At 34.6% G+C, this 21,746-nt stretch overlaps 4 protein-coding genes across 6 annotated transcripts; 2 read left to right on the top strand and 2 right to left on the bottom strand.

Moving 5' to 3' along the window:
• Positions 137-3,472, bottom strand: LOC105167363 (vesicle transport protein GOT1). Of its 2 annotated transcripts, none has more exons than XM_020697064.1 (8): positions 3,294-3,472; positions 2,462-2,538; positions 1,569-1,660; positions 1,387-1,467; positions 1,194-1,291; positions 1,035-1,116; positions 498-634; positions 137-419 (listed from the first exon to the last, which is right to left on the bottom strand). In XM_020697064.1, the coding sequence occupies exons 2-7, from the start codon at positions 2,490-2,492 to the stop codon at positions 596-598; spliced, it is 423 nt and encodes a 140-aa protein (XP_020552723.1). In that variant the 5' UTR covers positions 2,493-2,538; positions 3,294-3,472; the 3' UTR covers positions 137-419; positions 498-595. The 2 variants fall into 2 exon arrangements, with proteins under 2 accessions (XP_020552723.1, XP_020552725.1); XM_020697066.1 differs by having other exon boundaries at positions 530-634.
• On the top strand, positions 4,551-8,148 carry LOC105167357 (ras-related protein RABH1b). The gene is made up of 6 exons (XM_011087042.2): positions 4,551-4,921; positions 5,757-5,827; positions 6,116-6,204; positions 6,396-6,507; positions 7,410-7,500; positions 7,746-8,148. The coding sequence occupies exons 1-6, from the start codon at positions 4,805-4,807 to the stop codon at positions 7,890-7,892; spliced, it is 627 nt and encodes a 208-aa protein (XP_011085344.1). The 5' UTR covers positions 4,551-4,804; the 3' UTR covers positions 7,893-8,148.
• LOC105167344 (probable purine permease 11) lies at positions 8,879-13,104 on the top strand. Of its 2 annotated transcripts, none has more exons than XM_011087031.2 (2): positions 8,879-9,186; positions 11,729-13,104. In XM_011087031.2, exons 1-2 carry the CDS (start codon positions 9,180-9,182, stop codon positions 12,793-12,795), a joined length of 1,074 nt encoding a protein of 357 aa, XP_011085333.1. In that variant the 5' UTR covers positions 8,879-9,179; the 3' UTR covers positions 12,796-13,104. The 2 variants fall into 2 exon arrangements, with proteins under 2 accessions (XP_011085333.1, XP_011085324.1); XM_011087022.2 differs by having other exon boundaries at positions 11,713-13,104.
• Positions 18,512-19,801, bottom strand: LOC105167333. Its single transcript, XM_011087008.2, has one exon. It carries the CDS (start codon positions 19,467-19,469, stop codon positions 18,516-18,518), a length of 954 nt encoding a protein of 317 aa, XP_011085310.1. The 5' UTR covers positions 19,470-19,801; the 3' UTR covers positions 18,512-18,515.

The following is a 21,746-nucleotide window of genomic DNA, read 5'->3' as shown; positions in this document are numbered from 1 at the left end:
AAGTTGACTAGCAAAATTTTATTTATGTATATATATAGATATATACTAATATACATAATATTACCATTGTCATTCATCACGAAAATATAGGATGAAACTCAAACTACAATGAGAGATCTATATGCGGAGCGTAAAATACTAAAACAAGCAAGTCGATAGCCAAACAACAGGCCGGTAATGGAGCCGATGCCTGAATACAACTTCGTCTATCTTTGACAATTTTAAGCTGGAACACCAACCTTGGTATCCATCACTGCTAAGAGTCTATTGCTTCTTCCTACCGTATATCAGTAATAAGGTTTCATGCATTACCACTTACCAGCATGGGTGTCAAATATTAAACAGCATGTAGTCAATCAGAGAATCAGGTCAATGCTAAGTTCTAACTGTATCACACAGCGCAGGATGCAGATTGGTAACTGCAGTTACAAGAACAATCATAAGAAGGACTAGAAAAGAATTTAATCATTAGGTCAACTGGTCGGGCAACTAGAAACCTGAAACACAAGAAGGTTCAGGAGATCGTTACTCAGTGTCATAGACTATCCATCCTCTGATTTGTCTGTCTTGTTTTCACTAGGATTTGAGTTGAATGTTAGACAGGAACTCGTCTGCCTCGCTGACGGACAAAGTACTGCAATAAGAAGCACAAGAACATACCAAAAAGAAAAGAAACCCCGTGAAGATATTAGCATAACAGGCAGAGGCTTCAAAATGCAAATGCAGAGAGGGGCGGGACCTAAAAATGCTTTAATCTATGGAACTGATTTGGCAGCATCGGATCTGGCCATCATCCAAACCTAGTTAGTAAAGGAAGCTCCTCCTATATTTTACCATCAATTAACCCACAAAACGATTTTCTATATTTGTTGCTTATAAAAGATTTCATCATGTTCTTCTGATCAAGCAGCTTAAACAGTTCCCACATATCCCAAATATATCATGTATGAAGTCATCCCGTAATAAAAATGATCAGTATAATGATGTCTGGTTATTGAGTAGAAAATAATTTGTGAGAAAATCGGGTATCATACAGCTGGTACATAGGGTTGATGTAGCATCCAACCAATTATTGGCAACTTCCTGAAGAAAATTGCTATTGAAGGCCGGAATTCACTACATTAAAATGATAGACTGGGTCAGCCATGATGGGAACATTAAAGTTTCTAACCATTTTAAGCACTCAAGTTTACCTGAAAAGAACTACGAAACCATATGCCTCCACAATCATGCCAATAATAGGCCATCCTGTGATTACAAAGAAAAAACCAACACCAAACGAAACAGCAGCCTGTGGAGGTAGCCAACAGCAACGAAAGTGAGAAAGTAGATAATGAGATCAAAATAAACAATGAGACTAGAGAGAGATCCACCCAAGTTTAGTACCTTATAATTCTGGGGTTTCATGAAGAAATGCAGGGAAGACTTCACTCCAATAGTCAATATCATTCCAGACAAGAAGAGGATCTATAAATCACATGCAAAATCCACAGCTAAAAGAAAGCATTGGAGCATAATAGTTAACAGGGGAATAAAATAAAATGGAAACATGAATTCAGTTAGCTTACATTTCCGATTGTTAGAAAACCCTCATCAAAGATAAGCAAGACCCCAGCGAATGTGAATATAAAGCCAAACCCAGTCAATCCTAGTCCAACCTCTGTTAACAAGTGTAAGAAAATAAACATGAAATATAGCATTCAGGTACTGCCATATACAACCATGCGTAACAAGGCTGACAAATTAATACAAAAAAAATGAAAAAAGATCAGTATAAGAAGCTTTACAACTAACTGAACAATCTGAAAGATAGCATGTACTGATTCAAGTGCATGTCACTTCTATGAAGAAAAATGTGAAAGACAAGGGGGACTGAAGATCATTCCAATTGTACAACAGGTGAACGATTACTGAAGCAAACACCATCCGGGATTATATCTGTAGTTGTTAGGACATGCAAATACTGCATTAAATTAAACCTAATTGCCACTCTGGAATCTGGATATGTCATGTATCCTACATGATAACTGCCTCCTATTTATCTTTCTGGCACGCTTTTAACCCAAAATAAAATAGAGAGATCCGCATGTCATATACACAATTAGAATCACAACAATATGAAAAACTTGACAATTGTGCATGGGTGAACTTCATTTTCCATCTCTATGGAAAAAAGGTGTGTAATGCTTCCTATATAAGAAAGCAAGCATGCTATGACAACCAGTATGCTCATAAGAACTTTGAAACCAACTTTTAGATTGGAATATATAAGAGGGTAGTCAAGGCAAGAGAGCTGTCAAATCTTTCACTCAACCAAAACTATATAGATCCACGTATCTTCATTGACAAACAATATCAGCTATAACACTCATTATAAATGCTCGTTGAACCTTGAGTTTCCAAATCTAGGTTACTAAAGTTCAATAAAAATAAAGAGATGCTCAAATTATTAAATACTCACTCTTCAGATCACTTGTCTCAAAAGAAACCATCTTCTTGGAAACAATGCAGAACTTTGATTGTGTAATTTCCTACACACTGCAGAAGAAAAAACCCTCAAAACATAATATTATAACATTACCGAATGAAATAATCACCTTACAGAAGCCATCTTCCTATTTACCATCAAATAAAAGATTATGAGCACACATTTTCAGTCACTTACAAACAGGCCTCCTCAACACAGCTACCTTACATAATAAGAAAATGAAACCAAGGCAATATAATATCAAATCTTCAATTTGAAGTCTCTTCTTATCTTCCCTTGTCTTTCAATCCGCATAAAGGGGTATAGTGCATCCAGTTATATTCCAAATTCAGATCCTCTAGCACAATATACTTGCACCAACCATGTCAACTCACATAATATACTACTTCAATTTCTCAAAAGTCTAATACATAAAGCAAATAACAGACAACAAAGCAGGGTCCCCTACGTAGCCGTACTTTTGAAAATTTAAGCCAATCAACAGAAATAACCCAGCAAACACCATTCTAATCTTTCCGAAAAAGAAAGAAACAAAAAAAGCTAAAGAAACAATCTACGAATTAAAAATTTCTCCACTAAACGTGATACAATCCTGGAATCGCGCACATTATGTATCATCTTCCAAATGCAGTACGGGAAAACAGAAATTATAGAATACGAAAAAATGCAGAAATACAACTCCACTAAACAGATCACTACAACAGAAACAGATTGCACATTAAATTGCGGATTGTTAAATGAAAACTACATGCTGTCTGAGTATGATATACGACAGATATGCATGGAAGAATACGTACATACTTACATTTAACCCCGCGGCGGTGTGTTGTACAAGAGACCGTGGAGAGGAGGAGTTGAATCGTCAATTTCAGCTGCGGTTGTGAATAAGGAGTGGAGCAGTTAACTAGCGTAATTTTCTGTTGTGAATGTGCTTTCCAGTTTCCACTGTGGGCTCGCGGCAACAACCCCAACTCCTTACGGGAATTTTTAATCCATCTGCTATTAATTACATAATAAAATAATTATTATTTTAATAGAAAATATTACTAAATAAAATTATAAGAATTTTATTGAGAGAATAATGGGGAAAAATAAAGAATTCAATGTTTCGTTTCATGCTACATACTCTAATTATGCACCGATTAATATGGACTTCTATTTCATATCTTAATTTGAATTAGATTTGGTTAAATTTAAATTAATTGCAGGCCAACAAATGAAAGAGATTATATTATATTTGCTATATGATTTAATTAAATTCGCCTAAATTTTATCTGGATGAGAAATTATTCTTGATTGTGCATCCACAAATCTATAGGAAAACAACACTATATAGACTTTAATTGTAACATTGCAATATTCAAATTAGCGAAATAACTCCAACAAAAAAGTGCACCATAAAACGCTAATTGCACACTCGACGGGTTATTTATAGAAGTGAAACGCTTGAACAAATATCAATAAGGCCCGAGAGATGGGGTTCCGTTGATAGGGTATGAGAATAAATGTGTTTTAAATGATAAAAATACCCCACATCGGATTTCAAATGTTCAAATAGAATTGTATATGTGCATCTTTTATCTAAATCGGATCGCACCTAACTAATTTAAAAATTAAAATATTTTAGTTAATAACCTCCTAATAAATTTGATATTTGCCAAAATTTTCAGATCCCTAATACTTATTTAAAAATTGAACTGTTTTTGAAATCATTATGATGTCAAACTAGTTTGTATCTTGCGACCCAAATCAAATATTATAGTATTTAGATTCACTTGATCACCTGTATGAAAATAAATAAATGTTAGTCTTATTTTATAATTCTTGTGATGTTTAGCTATTTCAGCCTTTTACTTACTTTATTTGGCAAATACTCATAAAATAACAAAGTTTGGAATACAACAGATCACCGTCACACGATCAAGTTATTAAGATAAAGGAACGGTAACGATCAAATCATGTGCTTCACTTTAAAAACTTCCGCCACCTTTCTGATTTTTCAATATTTTTGGTTCCCCCGCCCCAAAATTAAATAAAAAACAAAATATTAGTGGGGCAGTAGAAAATGCTTTTCCCATTCCTCTCTCATTTACTTGACGCGCAGAGACACGCACAGCGCTCGTCATTAGCAATCTCGCTCATATATTGACGAAAACACCAAACGCGCATCAACTTCACCTCATCGATTTCTCCGGCACAATCTCCGGTCACTTTTTTCCGGCGAGATCGTGATCTTTCCGTCGGAGAAAAGACAGCAATCGATCCGATTCCGAAGGTCCGGTCTGGTTACTGATTCAATCGACCCGAAATTGATTAATGGCTCCGGTTTCGGCTCTCGCGAAGTACAAATTAGTGTTCCTGGGGGATCAATCTGTCGGGAAAACGAGTATTATCACTCGGTTTATGTACGATAAATTCGATAACACTTATCAGGTGCGGGATCAATTCTGCGTGGAGTTGCTGTTTGAAAATTTTGAATTTCATTTTTTATTTTTTGCAAAAATGCCCAAGGAGTATGGATCTGGTCCCTAGTTTCATTAATTGGATCCCTGTTCTTTTAGGTCTTAAGTAATCTTTGCTCTGTTGGTATATGATCTTACTTTTAGTCGTTGATCCGCTACTGTCATTGCCTACAGAATTATTAGTCAGTGGTCCACTGTTAATCAAGGTCCTGAATTCGAAAATTTATATATCTAATGCGTTCTGATTGAGATTCCAATGTCACTAGAAGATTCCTAAAATTTTTCTTTTTGGTCGTGATCACGGTGTCCATCCTGTGCTAATCAGTATTGCAGAATACTATAGATGACTTATTGGAAGCTTATCTAGTCAATTGTTAATTGAACTAATTCTGACTCCAAAACCAGAAGAGTTTGATGATTTTTACGAAGATGTAACTGTTTGTGATATCATCGTCATAATATATCTTAATAGACATCCATGTACTGAAGGTTCTAGTTGATTGTACAATTCGCCTGATAAGCTCAGAATACCTGACAGGAAAGAATGCTGTTATTTGGTATAGTGTCTTCAATGAAGTATTTTCAATTAACTTTGCAGTCATTATTCTAAGAGTTGGTAGTTTACTGTCTGGATACATTAGTTTGAAAGAAGGGAAATCCTTTATTTGTTATGCACAACATTGTATGGTTAGTTGCTGATCTATTATCTATCTGCATAACCTCTCACTGTTCAAATGGAAAGGAAATTAAGAATATCTTTGGTGAGTGGAAATAAAATTCTCAACTGTATTTTATGTTCTGTTCAGGCTACTATTGGTATTGATTTCCTCTCCAAGACAATGTATCTCGAAGATCGAACTGTACGTTTGCAGCTTTGGTAAGATATCATTCTTGACAGAGATGATGCCCTGCATGTCTCCTCAGATGTACATTTCTGTATTGCAGTCTTGTTCAGATTTTTCTGCCTGATTTATCTTGCATCCCCTTTAATATTTTACTAGTGATACTAATTATAAGCAAATAAACACTTCTGTTGGGTAAGAACGAATAGCAATGACTATGCTGGTGCTCCTCATTCACTCTTCTCCAGCTTCTCAATTATGGTTATGCTAATTCCATTATTTTATCACATTAGATAAATGACCTTCTCCTCCTGTGTGTTCAGGGATACCGCTGGACAAGAGAGGTTTAGGAGTCTCATCCCAAGCTACATAAGGGACTCCTCTGTTGCGGTCATAGTATTCGATGTTGCAAGTATGAGGTTCTTTCTTAATAATATAATTGAAGTAATATTTAATTTTTCTAAAGGAAATTGTCTGCTTTGTTATCGGATATACTTTTTTAACTTCATGCTGAAAGTAATTTATGTTTTTCATGGTATCCTGTGACTGAATTTCATAAGTTTGCTCAATTTTGTGACACTGATGATGTTCTTCATCTATCAGGCAGACAATCCTTTCTTAATACCGCAAAGTGGATCGAGGAGGTTCGCACTGAGAGAGGAAGTGATGTTATTATCGTCCTAGTAGGCAACAAAACTGATCTGGTTGATAAGAGGTAAATAATTTTCTGATTTGTTGCTTTTGTTTATCTTTGGTGTTTCCTTTAAGCATTAGGGATTCATCTAATAAATTATTCTGTTTGCTTAATTTATTGATTATTTTACACGTGCATATGATATGAGGGTTCAATGTTGAACTTATAGTTGCAATGACAAATCAGAGAGGAAGCAAAAACTTAACCATTTCTGTTGAATAGATTTCTGCAAGATTTATTAGAAATTTAATCTGTACATGCTCTGTAGAAGTACAAGTTCTATTTCATGATGTTGCTAGACACATTTGTTACTGCAACATACGATTTTATTGAATGAAATCAAAATTTGATTTCAATTTGGGCACATTCAGAGGATTTTATGCATACAAAACACCAATTTAATTCTGGTGCTTGGCACCAGTGCTCCTAAAGATGAGCTGCTGTTTTACAATGCTGAGAAAGTTTTAATATATTGAGTTGGGATGCTTGTTGGCTCTCAGAAATGGTCTGTGTGCTAGTTAATAAATTTATACTTCAGGAATGGAAGTCAATTTGCCCTCTTATCCCTAGCTAAAGATTGGAATTGTCTGATATTCACCAAAGGAAACTGAGACTAAATGGCTGCTTGTAAAAGGTTTAACATGTGATGGAGATATGATTGATGGAGAAACAGACAAACTTGGTAAGGAGCTTCTTAGTAAACAATCTCACTGAATCATATCTTAAGCTTCATAGGTCCTTGCTTCGTCAACATTTTACAATGTCTATGATTTCAACCTCAAGATCACCACTGCTTTAATGCCCTAGAAAAATAGACTATTTTGTAGCTTTAAGCATATTTTAGATACAAGAAAAAAATTGGTGTCATCACTTCCAAAATTAATTTCGCTCTTTTTCGCTCAACGTGTGGAAACTAATTGCAGGCAAGTTTCGATAGAGGAAGGAGAGGCCAAAGCTCGTGACCTTAATGTCATGTTTATTGAGACTAGCGCTAAGGCTGGCTTCAATATAAAGGTACATTCTGCAACTTGCTCGCTTCTGATGTTGAATTTGGTATTATTGTCTGTTTCTCCAAATCTTATTAGTCATATGATGGATGAGAAACTTTAGTGTGTCATCAACATACTAGATTTCTAATGTAGCCCTCAGTTTGCCTGGGTTCTTGATGTTGTCTGTACCACCGCTAAATAAATTAACTATGAAAAATAAAATAAAATACAGCTTTGTGAATTCTAATCTTTACATGCGAATTTTTTCAGGCATTATTCAGGAAGATAGCTGCAGCATTGCCAGGAATGGAAACTCTATCATCAACAAAGCAGGAAGATATGGTGGATGTCAACCTCAAGTCTAGCAACACAAACGCAGCTCAGTCGCAACAGCAGTCAGGAGGATGCGCATGCTGATGACATGAACCGGAAACTTTGCTTTTTGCTCGTCATATTTTGGTTGGACAATATTTGCATCTGTAAAGTCCTAATTACTGATAGCAATGAATTTTGGTTGTGATTGTCAAGTATTTTAAGTAGTAAATTGTCATGCGTACTGTATTTCTATTTGTCATCTTATCTGTATCATTTGGTGAACAATGGTTATTAAGACTTAACTATTTTCCTGCTTCTGCAGCCGCCCCCCCACCCCCCAGCAGAAGATAACGTTGAATATATATGATGACCTATACTGACATCAAGATATTGTTACACTATAGGATGCATCATCTATTTGTGGGGTTAATTGGTTATTGACGTCTTAAATATCTCAGTGAATGGAAGTGAGAATTATTTGACTGGTTGTGGAATTTTACAAATTAAATCAACAAATATATGTTTGCAGTGCACAATGCAGGCATGTTGCCCGTTATTTGCGGAGTTACTTTATTCAAAGGGAACAAATACTGTTACTGTTGGAGTAATTTCAAATACGAATTTCTGCAAAATACTCTTTAATGAATTGATTGCTGTTTAGACAAGGGTGCAAGTACCGACTTTAGCACACCTGATCGTGAACTGTAGTCGTCGTCATGTTGAAGAAAAAGACGCGGTCGAGATATCCTCACTTTCCTTTTACACTCCATCCATGAAATAACCCAACTCGTAATTGATACTAATTCCGGGTTCCTTATACATCTTCCAAACAAAATGATTGTCAGAGCATATCAACAATTGAAGGGTCTCTCACTCTGTTCCCAACCGACTAAAGAAAAGGAAACAACAACACTAGACAATATGTATGAAATATATTACACAAGTTAAGTTGTAGTAAGGTATGTAACAGAGTTATATGATTAAAGTGATATATGTGTTGCAGTATAAAATAGATGATAATGTTAAGAAAAAATCTGTGTACCCAATAGGAAATAGGAAATATGTACCACCGCACACGAAAAAGGCACGAGCCAATAATTGGGGTGTTTTACACGTGTCGCTACCGTACTGACCCATTATTTGCCCATTCCCGTTTCCATTTTCTCACTTCGCCTTTGCAAAATTCTCCACCAATTTTATTGTCCGTCGTCTCAATTTTGTGAAGCTCCTCCACCGCTGTTCGACGTCGTTCCTCGTTTCCCGAGTTAGGGGGATCTCTCTCGCTCTTTTTCTCAACTGGTCTGACTGTTTGAGAGAGACCCCTTTTTTCCGAGCTTGCAAATTTCCCCCAAATTCGCGGATAATTGTTTCCTCTTTTCTCATTCCTTCATGCTAGGTATTTATGCGTTTTCTGTTTCTAATTACTTTTATTTTATTTGTGTGAGTGTTTCGCGCTATCTTTATTTGAAGAAGTGGCTATTATTTATTTATTTTGTTTCTAAATTGTTTTTGGGGCCAATACTTTCATGGGTTGTACTTAGATTGATCTTTGGACCAATCACTTAGTTTGTAGGGTATGGTAGTCATTTCGGAGTGTTAGCAGGATTTTGTCCACGCTACTTTTGTGTTGACGGTCACAAGTATCTAATTCCTAGTCCTTTCCAGATGAATGGCTTAGCAGGAAACTTGTATTTTTTGTTTAAAGTTGGTGGACTGTATACGGTAATGAGGTTTTTTTATGATGATCAAAAGTCTGGAAGAGGAGCCTGAGTGTGAAAGCGTTGATTCTTGTTATGTTAGTTTCACTGAGAGGCTTAATGTATGAGATGACTTGCAGAATATTTTTGTACTGGTAAAAAAGGTTTCAAGAAAATTGTTGTAGTGGGACTAGTCAACTTGATGCGACAATACGCATTTGGTGCCAAACCTTTGGAAGTCACATATCTAAGTTATACAAACAGGATGATGCGCCACTTGAAGTGAAATTTCTTTTATTTTTGAGCTTGTGAATTTATCTTCCAAACTTCTGGATTCATGGTTGCTTGTGGTGGACTTCAGATCTTTATTTGGAGAGGCGAAAGTGACTTTGATGGTTGTTTTCGGAACTGTCGGATTGTTAAGAGTATGCTTTGTTAGAAGCATGTAAAAAAATCTACTGTGACCATTAAGCTTTCTTTCAACTAGAATAACTGTAGGAAAAGTTATTCATTTGTAAAAGGAACATAAATCCACATAAAATAAAGGTGGCATCTAAGAAGAAGTCCGTTCATATAATTTGTTCCACCAGTTTCTGTATCTTTTATTGAAGCCCTGAATCTAAAACCTGATACCAGTTTCTGTATTTTTTATCAATCCCTGTAACTACAACCTGATAGTTTTAAATCTCATAAAAAGAACTTATTCAAAGATACTGACTTTTCACGGACTCACTTGTTGACCTATGAATAGCTGAGAGTTTGATGAAAATAGTTAATCTTTGACAAAGATGTGAAGAAAAATGGAAGTTTGTAATTTACTTATGCTGTAATAAATCAGCAGTGTGTGTGAAAGATTTTCTTTTATATGCTATGGAATCCTATTCCTAAGATAAGTTATGCAGATAAATTTCTTTCTCTATGTATTCTGTTTGTAGAAAAAGCTAATAGTTTCTGGTCATACCTATAAGACAAAGTCATCCATGAGATTGGATTTGATCTCATTTCTCACTCCTAGTGCATCAATTTAGAGGATTACTTTTGAGAAAAGGAATTGATTTTCTGAAGAAATTACCAAAGAACCGGTATCTGGAGTAGCTTTTTTTCAGAATTTGAAAGCGTGCAACTGAACATCCTAATTTCATGTGACCTTACAATTGATGGATAATCCAACTTGGAAAATGGTTTGTGAAGGCATTTTCCTTCCTTGATGCAAAGTTTTCTGTAACTTGGTATGTTATTTGCCAGAAATGACCTTGGGATTTACCAATGAAGAATTGGAGTTGATAACATGAGCAGAGTCGAAGCTTGATCTCAAAACTTGAACTACTAAAAGCTTTTAATTAAATGAAGCATGGTAGTGTGTCTCTGTTAGTTCTTAGGACCTTAAATCCCCATGGCCCTGGCAGATTGGTATTCACCTCGCTTCTCAAGTACTCGATCCAACTTACTTTATGGTGCATGCAGCCATGAAAAACCAGCTTTTTGTTCCATGATCAGGGATCCTAGTTCGGGTTCATCGGAAATCCATCTGGGCAGTTTAATGTTTTTCTGTATTAGGAGATCCCTCCTTGTTTCTCTATTTTATTCAATGAGCAGTTCTGTGTGTAGCAATGACCTCCAAATTCACCGTGTATTGCTCTCAGGATTGTCTCAAGATTTTTGCATTATGCTTACATATCTGTTGTGTGGTCATGCAACTTGGAGTTCTCGTAATGGAGATTTGGCCATTAATCATTTGCATGGAATCTAGTTTAACTAGAAGTTTGCGCATGTTGGTTGTACACCATGCAAAATAAATTACATTTTCTTCTTTGTCTGTTTTCTTTTGTTTTTTTATTTAATGTTCACTTCTTCCCTTTTCCCTCTTCTATTGTGAAATCTTGATAAGAATAACATTTTCAGAGGTAGAGTAGATACTAGATGTGATGTTATGAAGTGTCGAATGTTTCACCTCTGTAACCAACTCTCTCATGTTTCTTGGTCTATGATGTTCATTACCATCAGGATCCTTATATCTTTATGGAGTAGGCCTAGTTTGTTAATGCATACTATACCGTAGCTGTGGGAGGTGCAGGCTCAATGATAATGACATTCTTGTTAAACTAATATACTGTGCTTCTGGATTATTTGATGGTTTCACTTAGTCCTGGATCAGTTATGGGTCTTCTCGTATGATTGTCATACCATGTCCTCGTTACAATAGTATTTAATGCATTCACTTTTAGATTGATTACATGGCAGATATTCGGGAGCCAATTCTGGCAAAAGATGGGCCTTCAACTTACCAGCACCCACTATGCAGGCTTAAGCGCTCGCAGTGGTGGATCTTGGTTGTTTTGAACATAATTTTTCTCATTGTTGGGCAAGCTGCTGCTGTCCTTCTGGGATGGTTTTATTATAACAAAGGTGGAAATAGTAAATGGATGGCCACTTTAGTCCAGTCAGCTGGTTTTCCCATCCTTCTTGTCCCATACTTTTTCCTTCACCCCTCAGATGAATCCCATGGATTACCAACCCCTCCTATTCTCACTCTATCTGCAATCTATTCCATTACTGGGGCCCTCGTTGCTGGCGATAACATGTTGTATTCTATTGCACTATTATACCTATCTGCTTCTACTTATTCTCTCATTTGCGCCACACAGTTGGCATTTAATGCAATTTTCTCTTTCTTCATCAATGGTCAAAAATTCACTGCCTTAATCCTTAACTCTGTCATTATTCTTTCATTGTCTGCTGCTCTGCTTGCTCTCAACGATGACTCAGATAAACCTTCAGGTATCTCTAGTGGGAAATATATTATCGGAATTCTTACTGCCATTGCAGCTTCTGCTCTCTACTCTCTTTTGCTGTCGCTCATGCAGCTGACATTCGAGAAGGTCTTAAAGAAGGAAACTTTCTCTGTTGTTCTTGAATTGCAAATTTACATAGCAGTAGTGGCAACTTGCGTTGCGATTGTTGGTCTTTTCGCAAGTGGAGAATGGAGGACTCTAAGGGGTGAAATGAATAATTTTACCTCTGGAGAACTTTCTTACGTGATGACTCTGGTGTGGACAGCAGTTGCCTGGCAAGTTTGTTCTGTCGGCGTGGCAGGTTTGATATTTGTGGTGTCTTCTCTTTTCTCCAACGTCATCAGCACCCTTTCACTGGCCGTTACCCCTATTGCTTCTTTGATAATCTTCCACGACAAGATGAATGGGGTGAAGATTATTGCTATGCTGTTGGCGTTTTGCGGCTTTGCTAATTACATATATCAGAACTACCTTGATGATCTTAAGACAAGGAAGAACGAAAGTGACGATGATTGATAACGAATTATTTATGGGATATTACACCAATAGATTTACGGACAAAACTCATCTTCACAGCTTTGGATCATTCAGTCTATTCCCATTGCAGGAGATGCCATTTGTTCAACTTAACTCATTTGGTGATAGTTGTCATTAGATCGGTGTGCAAATGTTGTAAGTCAGATAGCCATGTACAAACATATATATTCATACAAGAAAAACCTCTCTCTCCTCTCTAGTTGTATGTTGTTGTATTAGAACAAGTGCGCTTTGTCTATGTCCAGACATTTTCGTAAGAACATGTAGGAATGAATGGGAATTTCAATAGGATCCTCTAAGTTACATCAAAGAGAAGTTTATGGTAATTCTACTAACTTTTCTCCTTCTGAGTGATCCTGACTAAAAACTAGTTCAGTGTACAGCAATTTGTCCCTTTGAATTATTGCAAAATAACTTTACAAAAATTAAGATGAGGTTTTTGGTGAGCTGTGGCATAAACATTATTCTAAATTATTGTTTATATTATTACTACTACTGTGTACCAGACATGTAAGAACTTAGAAACTGCCCTAATATTATTATTTATATACGGTACGACTTCAATAATGATAATATTTAATTACACAATTAGGCTTAATCTACCCACGATCTATTTATCTTGTTGTTATATAAGTACAAATATATACAAAATAATAATCTAATCATAACTCCAACACATCATATCAATTTATTTATTTTTTCAATTATTACAGGATTTTTTTTATTTTTTCCTTCACAGAAGGAGGATCAAAACTGCTTCGCAACTTTTCGTTGAGAATTCTAACACGTCATCTATTTTTCACAAAAAAAACATATTGCTATTAAACCACTTGATCGTAGAGGCCTAGTTAACGATGGAATTAACAATATTGAGAGTAATAAGAATTATTTTTTTATTATTATTATCTTAATCATTAAAAAATGGAAATGCATGTACTAGATTAGATTAGAGTGGACGATCCAAAACCAATTGGCGCCGCAAATTTATGAAAATCTCAGCAGTGTCAAATTGGAAGCCTATCACTATGATTGATGGCTACAATTTTTTCTACTCAAATATTAAAATGATTTATAATTTATAATTTATATAGTAAATTGATAATTTTCTAATCCTTCCTAAGGACATAATTAGCCCGTGCGGAGAAGATACCCCGCCGCAATCCCCGTTCCCATTAGGGGTTAAGATTAATATTATTTTTTTCCTTTAAAAAAACAACAAATATACTCATAATTAATTATATATTTCAATAACTAACAATACATATGAATAAACCTTGTTGGATCTCGGGTTTTGTCCCAAATCCACTTCGACTAATATTTATGAATTAGTAATTTATTCAAAAATTTTACTTTTATTCATTATAAATATTTTTGCAAAATAAATCCAGACTTAGTGCATTACATAAAGTCTGGTTTCCTCTTCCAAAAAAAAAATGTCCAATTGTATCCATAATAATAGCTAATTTCAAATTTATAAATAGTAAATTTAAATAATGATATCAATTAATTACAAATAATAATAAATAATTGGCCTTGCAGGAAAATAGACCTGTCGAAACCCAAAATAGCATGATTTTTTAGATGAATGGAAACAAACTTCAGACGCTATTGAAATTAAGTCGAAGGTGGGGCGAATTTTGAGTTCGATTAAATTTTCCTGCACTTTCAATTCATTCCACTGTCATTCTTAATTAATTTTTTTTTTGAATTGTAGAAATCAAAAGTATATGGCTAATAACATTTGTTTAAGCAGTAGGATTGAAATATTGCAACACAAAAATTGTGGGTTTGGCCAAATCCACAAATGTAAGTGTTAATTATTAGCCTATTTTTAAATATATAAATCAAATGTCTATTTTATTTTTATTTTTTTGTCTTTTAGTGTCGGCTTTTTCTTGCTTTGTTTTCAGCGACTTATGGTATGATTGCTTGTTCATTCAGACATGCTTAAAAGTAGTGGACATATAAAAAGACAGACAATGAATCACTCCTTACTTGTAATAATTCATTATATTAAAACGTAGCTTCAAATCAAATCATTTCAAAACATAAATTGCAACTTACTACAGCCCCCGGACCATCATTTCCTTTTATTAATTACACATTTTAAAACTATTTATTTTATATACATATATATAAATGTGAGCAAAAAATACTCGTTTAATGACGTCTTATTTAAAATTTTTGGGCTTCGATTTTGAGTTTTAGAGTGGGAGATTTGCGAAAAAATCGTGGAGACTCCTAAAAAATTCTTAGAATTTCGAGTAATCTAATTACCAGCTATCAATACTTGGATTGAAGTGACTTATGAGGGGCTTTTGCCATGTAGACCCTGCGTATATATAATTTTTTTTAATATATAAATAAATATGAAGTACAACAAGAACTTGCAATAAAGTATCAAAATTGGGACAATTTTGACTAAAGCATTTACTTACAAATTAAAAATAAACAATGTTTGAATTGTGTTGCAAAATAATGGTTACAAGTGGTTAATTATGACCCAATCAAAGTCTAATTTAATTGACGAATATAAGGTTTTATGATTATAAGATAGTAAATAAAATCGAACGAAATATTGCCACGTGGAAGTATATAACTTTTTATATACCTTCGTTACTTTAAACATAAAAGTCGCGGGTACGATTTAATCAATGTAATTATTCAAGAAACAACGACTATGCTTATTTTTCATGGTAGAGAAAATTTAATTTCGTGGATGGACGTCCTATAATTCTGTTGACTAAGTAAGATAATAAAAAATAAAAATATTTTAAAAATGAAAAGCGGCAACTCTAAATTATTCTTATACATTCACTTGCTTCTAATAATATTTAATCACAAAAGAAAAAAAAAAGACATGACGCATTTAATGTAATTAATTTTGTTTCGCTTTCGTTGGTTAATAGACTAATTGCGGATAAACTATTTATTTAATTTTACGTATAATTATTAAAATAAATTTTTAATCAAGAACAGGAGATGTGGACGCCAAAAACTCCTGCTCATCTTTTTTTTTAAATTAATAATTATATACAAATTACATCAATATCTTCATAAATTGATAAATATACAAACTATATATTGCTGAATAACGAAGCCCGTAATTGAATTGCTATTACGAGCTCCCAATTCACAATTGATGTGGGATATTATCCTATGTTACGATACTTGTCGATGAAGATTGAAATATTTCTTTCGAGATTTCATGCTATCCACTTAATTATTATATAGAGAGAGAGGAAAAAAAAAAAAAGCAATAATTTACATTATTTAGTTTTAAACTTATATATAGAAAAATATGTTGTGTACAAAAATAAACTACTAAATATGAAAATAATAACGTAATTAAATCCTATTTTCCCAAAATTCCAAGAAGATAATATAAACAACATAACAAGCATGTCACAAATTTATAATAGTAATTATTTAATTTGGCCATCTAATATATTTAACCCTTTTTTGTTTTTCTTGGAAAGTAAGATGAATAAAATTTAATTTATGTATGCATTTATAATTGGGGGAGTACAGCTCATTCCAATTAACACCTTCTATCCTATCTCAACCCCATATATACAAAATAAATTAATTAATTAAGAGAGAATCTTTTTTGCAATTAATTATATATTATTGTAACACATAATCAGGATACAGATACTCTCACCTTGATTAATTAAATTATTTTTGGATTTGGGTCTTTTTACCTTTTTGAGGTTCCAGAAAATATTTTTTTTTATGAAATTATTATAATTATATTATGGATTTTAATTATTAATATCAAATATGTAAAAAAATTACATTTTTTTCCATCATAACTTAATATACTTTACAATATTGATACTATATTTTTTGAAATAGTTGAAATGCTATAAAAAAATAGACTCCATTAACATTTTTTATATTGCCTTTAATTTCTAACTGCAAGAACATGTACTATATATGTGGCCATCAAGTCATACAACAAGGGTGGGTGATATATGAGAAAATTATATTTTTTGTACCACAATTTAGTGTGCCTTGCAATATCGGTACCAACTTCATGCCCTTGGTGGGAAGGTTAGGCGGTAGAATGACCATATTTTTCATGGTACACGTAGTTGATAGATTAGTATAGATCTCATATATTCTTTATTGTTATGGACCATTACTGGAAGACCACCCATAATTTTGAGTGTAATCCAATTAAGAGGTTAATTAATTAATGATAATTACTTAATCTAGAGACAAATGAATTGTGAAATAAGTACAATCTAGTTGAAAGTAAATATAAAGGATTATATACAAATTCTTAAGAAAGTTGGAGAATATGGCACCAATGTTGCAATGTAGTATAAAATGTAGTATCGATATGGTAAAGTATCGAAAATATATAAATTTCTTAGTTTTTTTAATCCAAATTTATTATGCAACTTAACAGCCACCTTATCTTACTATTAAAAATCAAACAAATGTATAAAAAATACAAAGGAAATCTATTTAGAAATAGCATAGAAAATGAATAAAGAGGGTGGGGCCCTGGGAAGGCAATGTTTGATGGAACATTTAATGTAAGAAGAAAGAGTGAAGTGGGAGTGGTACAGCGGAGGAGACTCAGCCCACAGCCATTGTTGATGTTGAGTCAGTCTCAAGACAGACAGATTAGATACATACGCACACCAATTGTTTGTTGTGGTTGTGGCCCCGACATCTACTTATCCATCCATCCATACAAACTACAAAATAATCGTATTCCTGTGTATTACATGAGAAAAATTAGAATTGAGTTACATTCAATGATAAAAATTCATTTATAAAATGATTTTTGTATTGTACACAAAAAAAAAAAGAAAAAACATATACTTAATTATTGTTATGGATAGACGAGTTATTTGACTTGATTTATTTGATGTTATTTTAAATGATACATATTAGAGTTGATTCCAAAGTAATAAATAATGTAGGTGATCCATTTTGACCTGGCAACAAGTTATTTTTCTTTTAAAATATGGTATATTACAGATCTTGAGTTGAGCAATATGATGATTTTGGATGGGTAATTGGAACCAAGATTTCTTAAAAACTCCAAAATTTGATTTGATTCCGCTAAACAACAACTCAAGATAAAATGTCTGGTTAGGTATATAATTAGAACATAACAAAAAGATTGTTATCCAAATCAGATTGATGTAGTCCTCTAAAGAATTAGCACAAACTTGAAAAATTGGAGTGTGCCCACATTTTTTTGATCCCATCACTCAAAATAGTCAACCCCCCTTTGATCATCAATCTCTCACTCCAACTTCAACTCTCAAAAAATGCCTACCTAGCTCAAACCAATCTACAATGTAATTCTAGTGGGGAGCATATGCACCATCCCACCACTATATAAATAAGTTGGAACCACCCCATCATCATCCAGCTCCACTGGATAATGTCTCAGTGCCCTTTGGGGCGGGGGGGCATTTATGTAACTTCAACCCCACAAACACCCTGTTACAGAAAACAACTATTCCAAATCCAAATACATACTTATATTTATATTTTTAAGCTGTATCTAAGTCTTTTTTTTTTTTTTTTTTTCAATTGACAAAAGTATACATACATACAATGAAGCAAGTTATGAGGAAAATGTAATAACATGAGGAGGGGCAAAACCGTAATTGGGGTAGATTGTGACGACCGGCGCGGTCAGGTCAGAAGTCAACTGTCGTCGGAATGAATCAATGCTTGGTGTTGTAGTTGTGGCGACCGATGTCGGCGAGCTTCCGGGACCTGTTCTTGCAAAACGACGCCGCTGCGGAGAGGTGGGGCTTCGGCGCCGCTCTTGATTCCCCCGTCACCACGATCTCTGGCGGCACTCCCTTCTGATTCCACTGCCGGTTCGGACTCGCCCACACCAAGGGACTCAAACAAAAATTTAAGCCCGATACATTTCTGTTGTGCCCGGACCCTCTCGTCCCGCCCCGCCGCATCGTCGCCGGTGTTCTCCGCGGGGTGCGTCTCCAGCCTTGGGATGACTCCGACGAGTATCCACTCGATCCCCCATGGCAATGCTCGTCCTCCTCGTCGGAGTATCGCGCAGGAGACATTCCGCGGTCTCGGTTCCGGCAAGCTCTCCGCTGGGCTCTGATCGTGCTTTCGTCTAGTGAAAAAGTCCGAATCTGCTTTTTCCGGCGGCCGGGAATGATAGTGGTAAACCACGAAGGAGAAGCCGTGCAGGAATCACTCGAGACTCCAGGATCCGACGCCGGACCCGAGTCCGAATCCACTTTGCCCGGTTTCGATCTGAAAAGACCCAGGAACAGCGAGGAAAATCTCCCCCCGTTACCCTTCTTCTTCTTCCTGACCTCAACCGTTACGGAGCCGGTGGGCCCCACCTGGGGAGTACTGTAGAACCGTTGCTGGGGGCGGCCATGGAGCTGCCACACGGCGGTCTCCGTATCCGACTTCCTCCGGGAAATATAAGGGGAAACCGAGCGGGGAAATGAAAGAGGGGGTGGTTGTAGTTGTTGGTGCTGGGTATCTGATCTCCGACAATCCTGTTGGACCATGTGGAGGTGGGTCGCCTGCTTTTGAGCCTGCGCTGCCATTATAGCGAAGAGGCGTTCACGGAGGCAGGAGGCGCAGACGCCAACGCCGCTACTCAAGTCAGCCGGGTGTTTCTTGCACCTCATTTATTCACACCAGATTCTATATATATCTACCTATATATATATATGTACGCAATTGCGTATATATTACTTGCGTGGTTTCATTGAAGAATGGTGGGCTGACCAGGTCCTGGCATTGTTTCTGGGAGCGCTTTTGTTTTTATCGCGCGTTCGTGTGCGTGTTTGTGTGTGTGAGACTTGGAGAATCCGACGACAAAACCAAAGTGGAGAGGGATTTGTCGTCTTCCCCCTTCTTTCTTCAACTTCTCGTCGTCACTCCTTTAAAGTTTTAGAGAGAGAAAGTAGAGAAGAGAAGGCGACAGAGAATCAGAGCAAAATCAAATGGGTGTGTGGAGCGGAACAGAGCTTTTATTAAGAGAGAGAACAGTACTACTGGTGGGGGCAAGCCGAGGGAATTGGCTAATGCCCCAACTCTCTTGAAATTTTATTTTTTTAGAAAAAGAAAAAAGAAAAGTGTAAGAGGGTAATTCTGATCCAGGAATACATTTTTCTTAAAAAAAAATAAATAAACAAAGAAAAAAAAACAATAAATATTTCTGGTGGGAATAAATTGTCGTAGTGTAGTGGTCTACGTGGACCGACCCAGTACAGTGGCATGAAATCACCTCAACTATAATAATAATTAATTAATTAATTAATTAAAGAAAAAGACTTCTTCAATGTTACGTAGTGGAATCCTCGCCTCGCCACTTACACTACTCAAACATAGTTAGATTTTATTTAAGGAAAAAATGCAAGCAACCCCCTTGTGATATCGTAAATGAGAAAATTATCCCCTTATGAAAAAATAAATAGCGATTTACCTCCATGTATTTTTTAAAATACAATAAATACCCCCTATGATTTTTTAAATGAAGCAATTTACCTCTCTGCATAAGGAGGTAAATTGCTTCATTTTAAAAAGTATATGGGGGTAAATTGTTGTATTTTTTTCATAGGGGAGTAATGTGCTCATTTTCAATATCACAGGGGGATAAATTGCTATTCACCCTTTTATTTAAAATATTTTATAAAATATTAAACTTTATTTTAAAACTAATTATTTTTAGTAACTCAATAAAATAACATAATCGAACATATAAGATATTACTACTACTAATAATAATTTTAATAAATTAATATTGATAAAATTAAAAACATTTATTCAAATTCTAGAAATAAATCCGGAACTTTTACACTTTCTTTAATAGGCGCAAACGCCTTGATTTTGAATTTTATAAACTCAATTACTTCGCAATATTTTATAAGTGGAAATAATGCTTTCGTATTAACAATTTGCAAAAACCACTATTGTTCTTTTGAAAAATTACACACATCTGTTAGAAATATCAATATTATTTACACAAATTATCACTATTTTTTAAAAACTTAAACATGCACCCCCCAAAAATGTTAACAAAATTGCACAAACTACTTATAGTTTTTTGTTGCTAAGGGCAGTTTCTATAATTACACAAAAGAGAATAATAGTTTCTGTAAATAGACTATAGGTCAAGGGGTATAAATACAATTATCCTTAACTTATATATATATAATATGTATTTATGAAATAAAATAAACAAATATAATAGAATTTTAAATAATTGAATTAAGTATGAAAAAAAGTAGAGGGGTTGGGGGTGGGGAGAAAGCCTTTTTGGTTGGACTACCTTTAAGCAACTCATTTTACTTTATTTATGGTTGTGACATTTTTGTTTATATGAATGAGACTTACTACAAAGGAAAACATTCATAAGATTGCTTCATCTCAGCCACTCACTCCATATGACCCTTTATCCTATGGGACACGTGTCATGATTTTTTATTATTTAAATATTTTTATTCATTTCAATGGTTTTTTTTTAATTTATTTAACAAACTCGTTGAGATATTATCCAATTTAACTGACATATTCTCGTAAACATAAGAAGTAAATTACACCTCGAGAAATTATTAATAATCGTATGATATTTGACTTAATTATATAACCATTAGAAACAACCGAATTTGAGTGTTTGCACGAAATAATTCAATTCCTCATATATATTTTTGTGTTGCAGAATTTAAGTTTCCAAATAAAGTCAAATTTTTTTTTTCATTACATCTCAAATTCTTACCAAGGTGGTAAAGAAAACAGGTATAGGGACAAAAGCTGATTAGGTGGTAGAGCAGGTGTTTAATTAACAACATTAATTATGTTTCAATTATCATTTGGCAGCACACCATTTGACTAAATTTATTTTTTAAATTTATAAGATATTAAATTTTATATTAAAAATAAATTCTTGAAGCGTTTGGATA

The sequence above is a fragment of the Sesamum indicum genome, linkage group LG1, assembly GCF_000512975.1.
Source record: "Sesamum indicum cultivar Zhongzhi No. 13 linkage group LG1, S_indicum_v1.0, whole genome shotgun sequence".
Taxonomy (NCBI): domain Eukaryota; kingdom Viridiplantae; phylum Streptophyta; class Magnoliopsida; order Lamiales; family Pedaliaceae; genus Sesamum; species Sesamum indicum.
The sequence above is the reverse complement of the archived record's forward strand: the minus strand, read 5'-3'. Positions and strand labels throughout refer to the sequence as shown.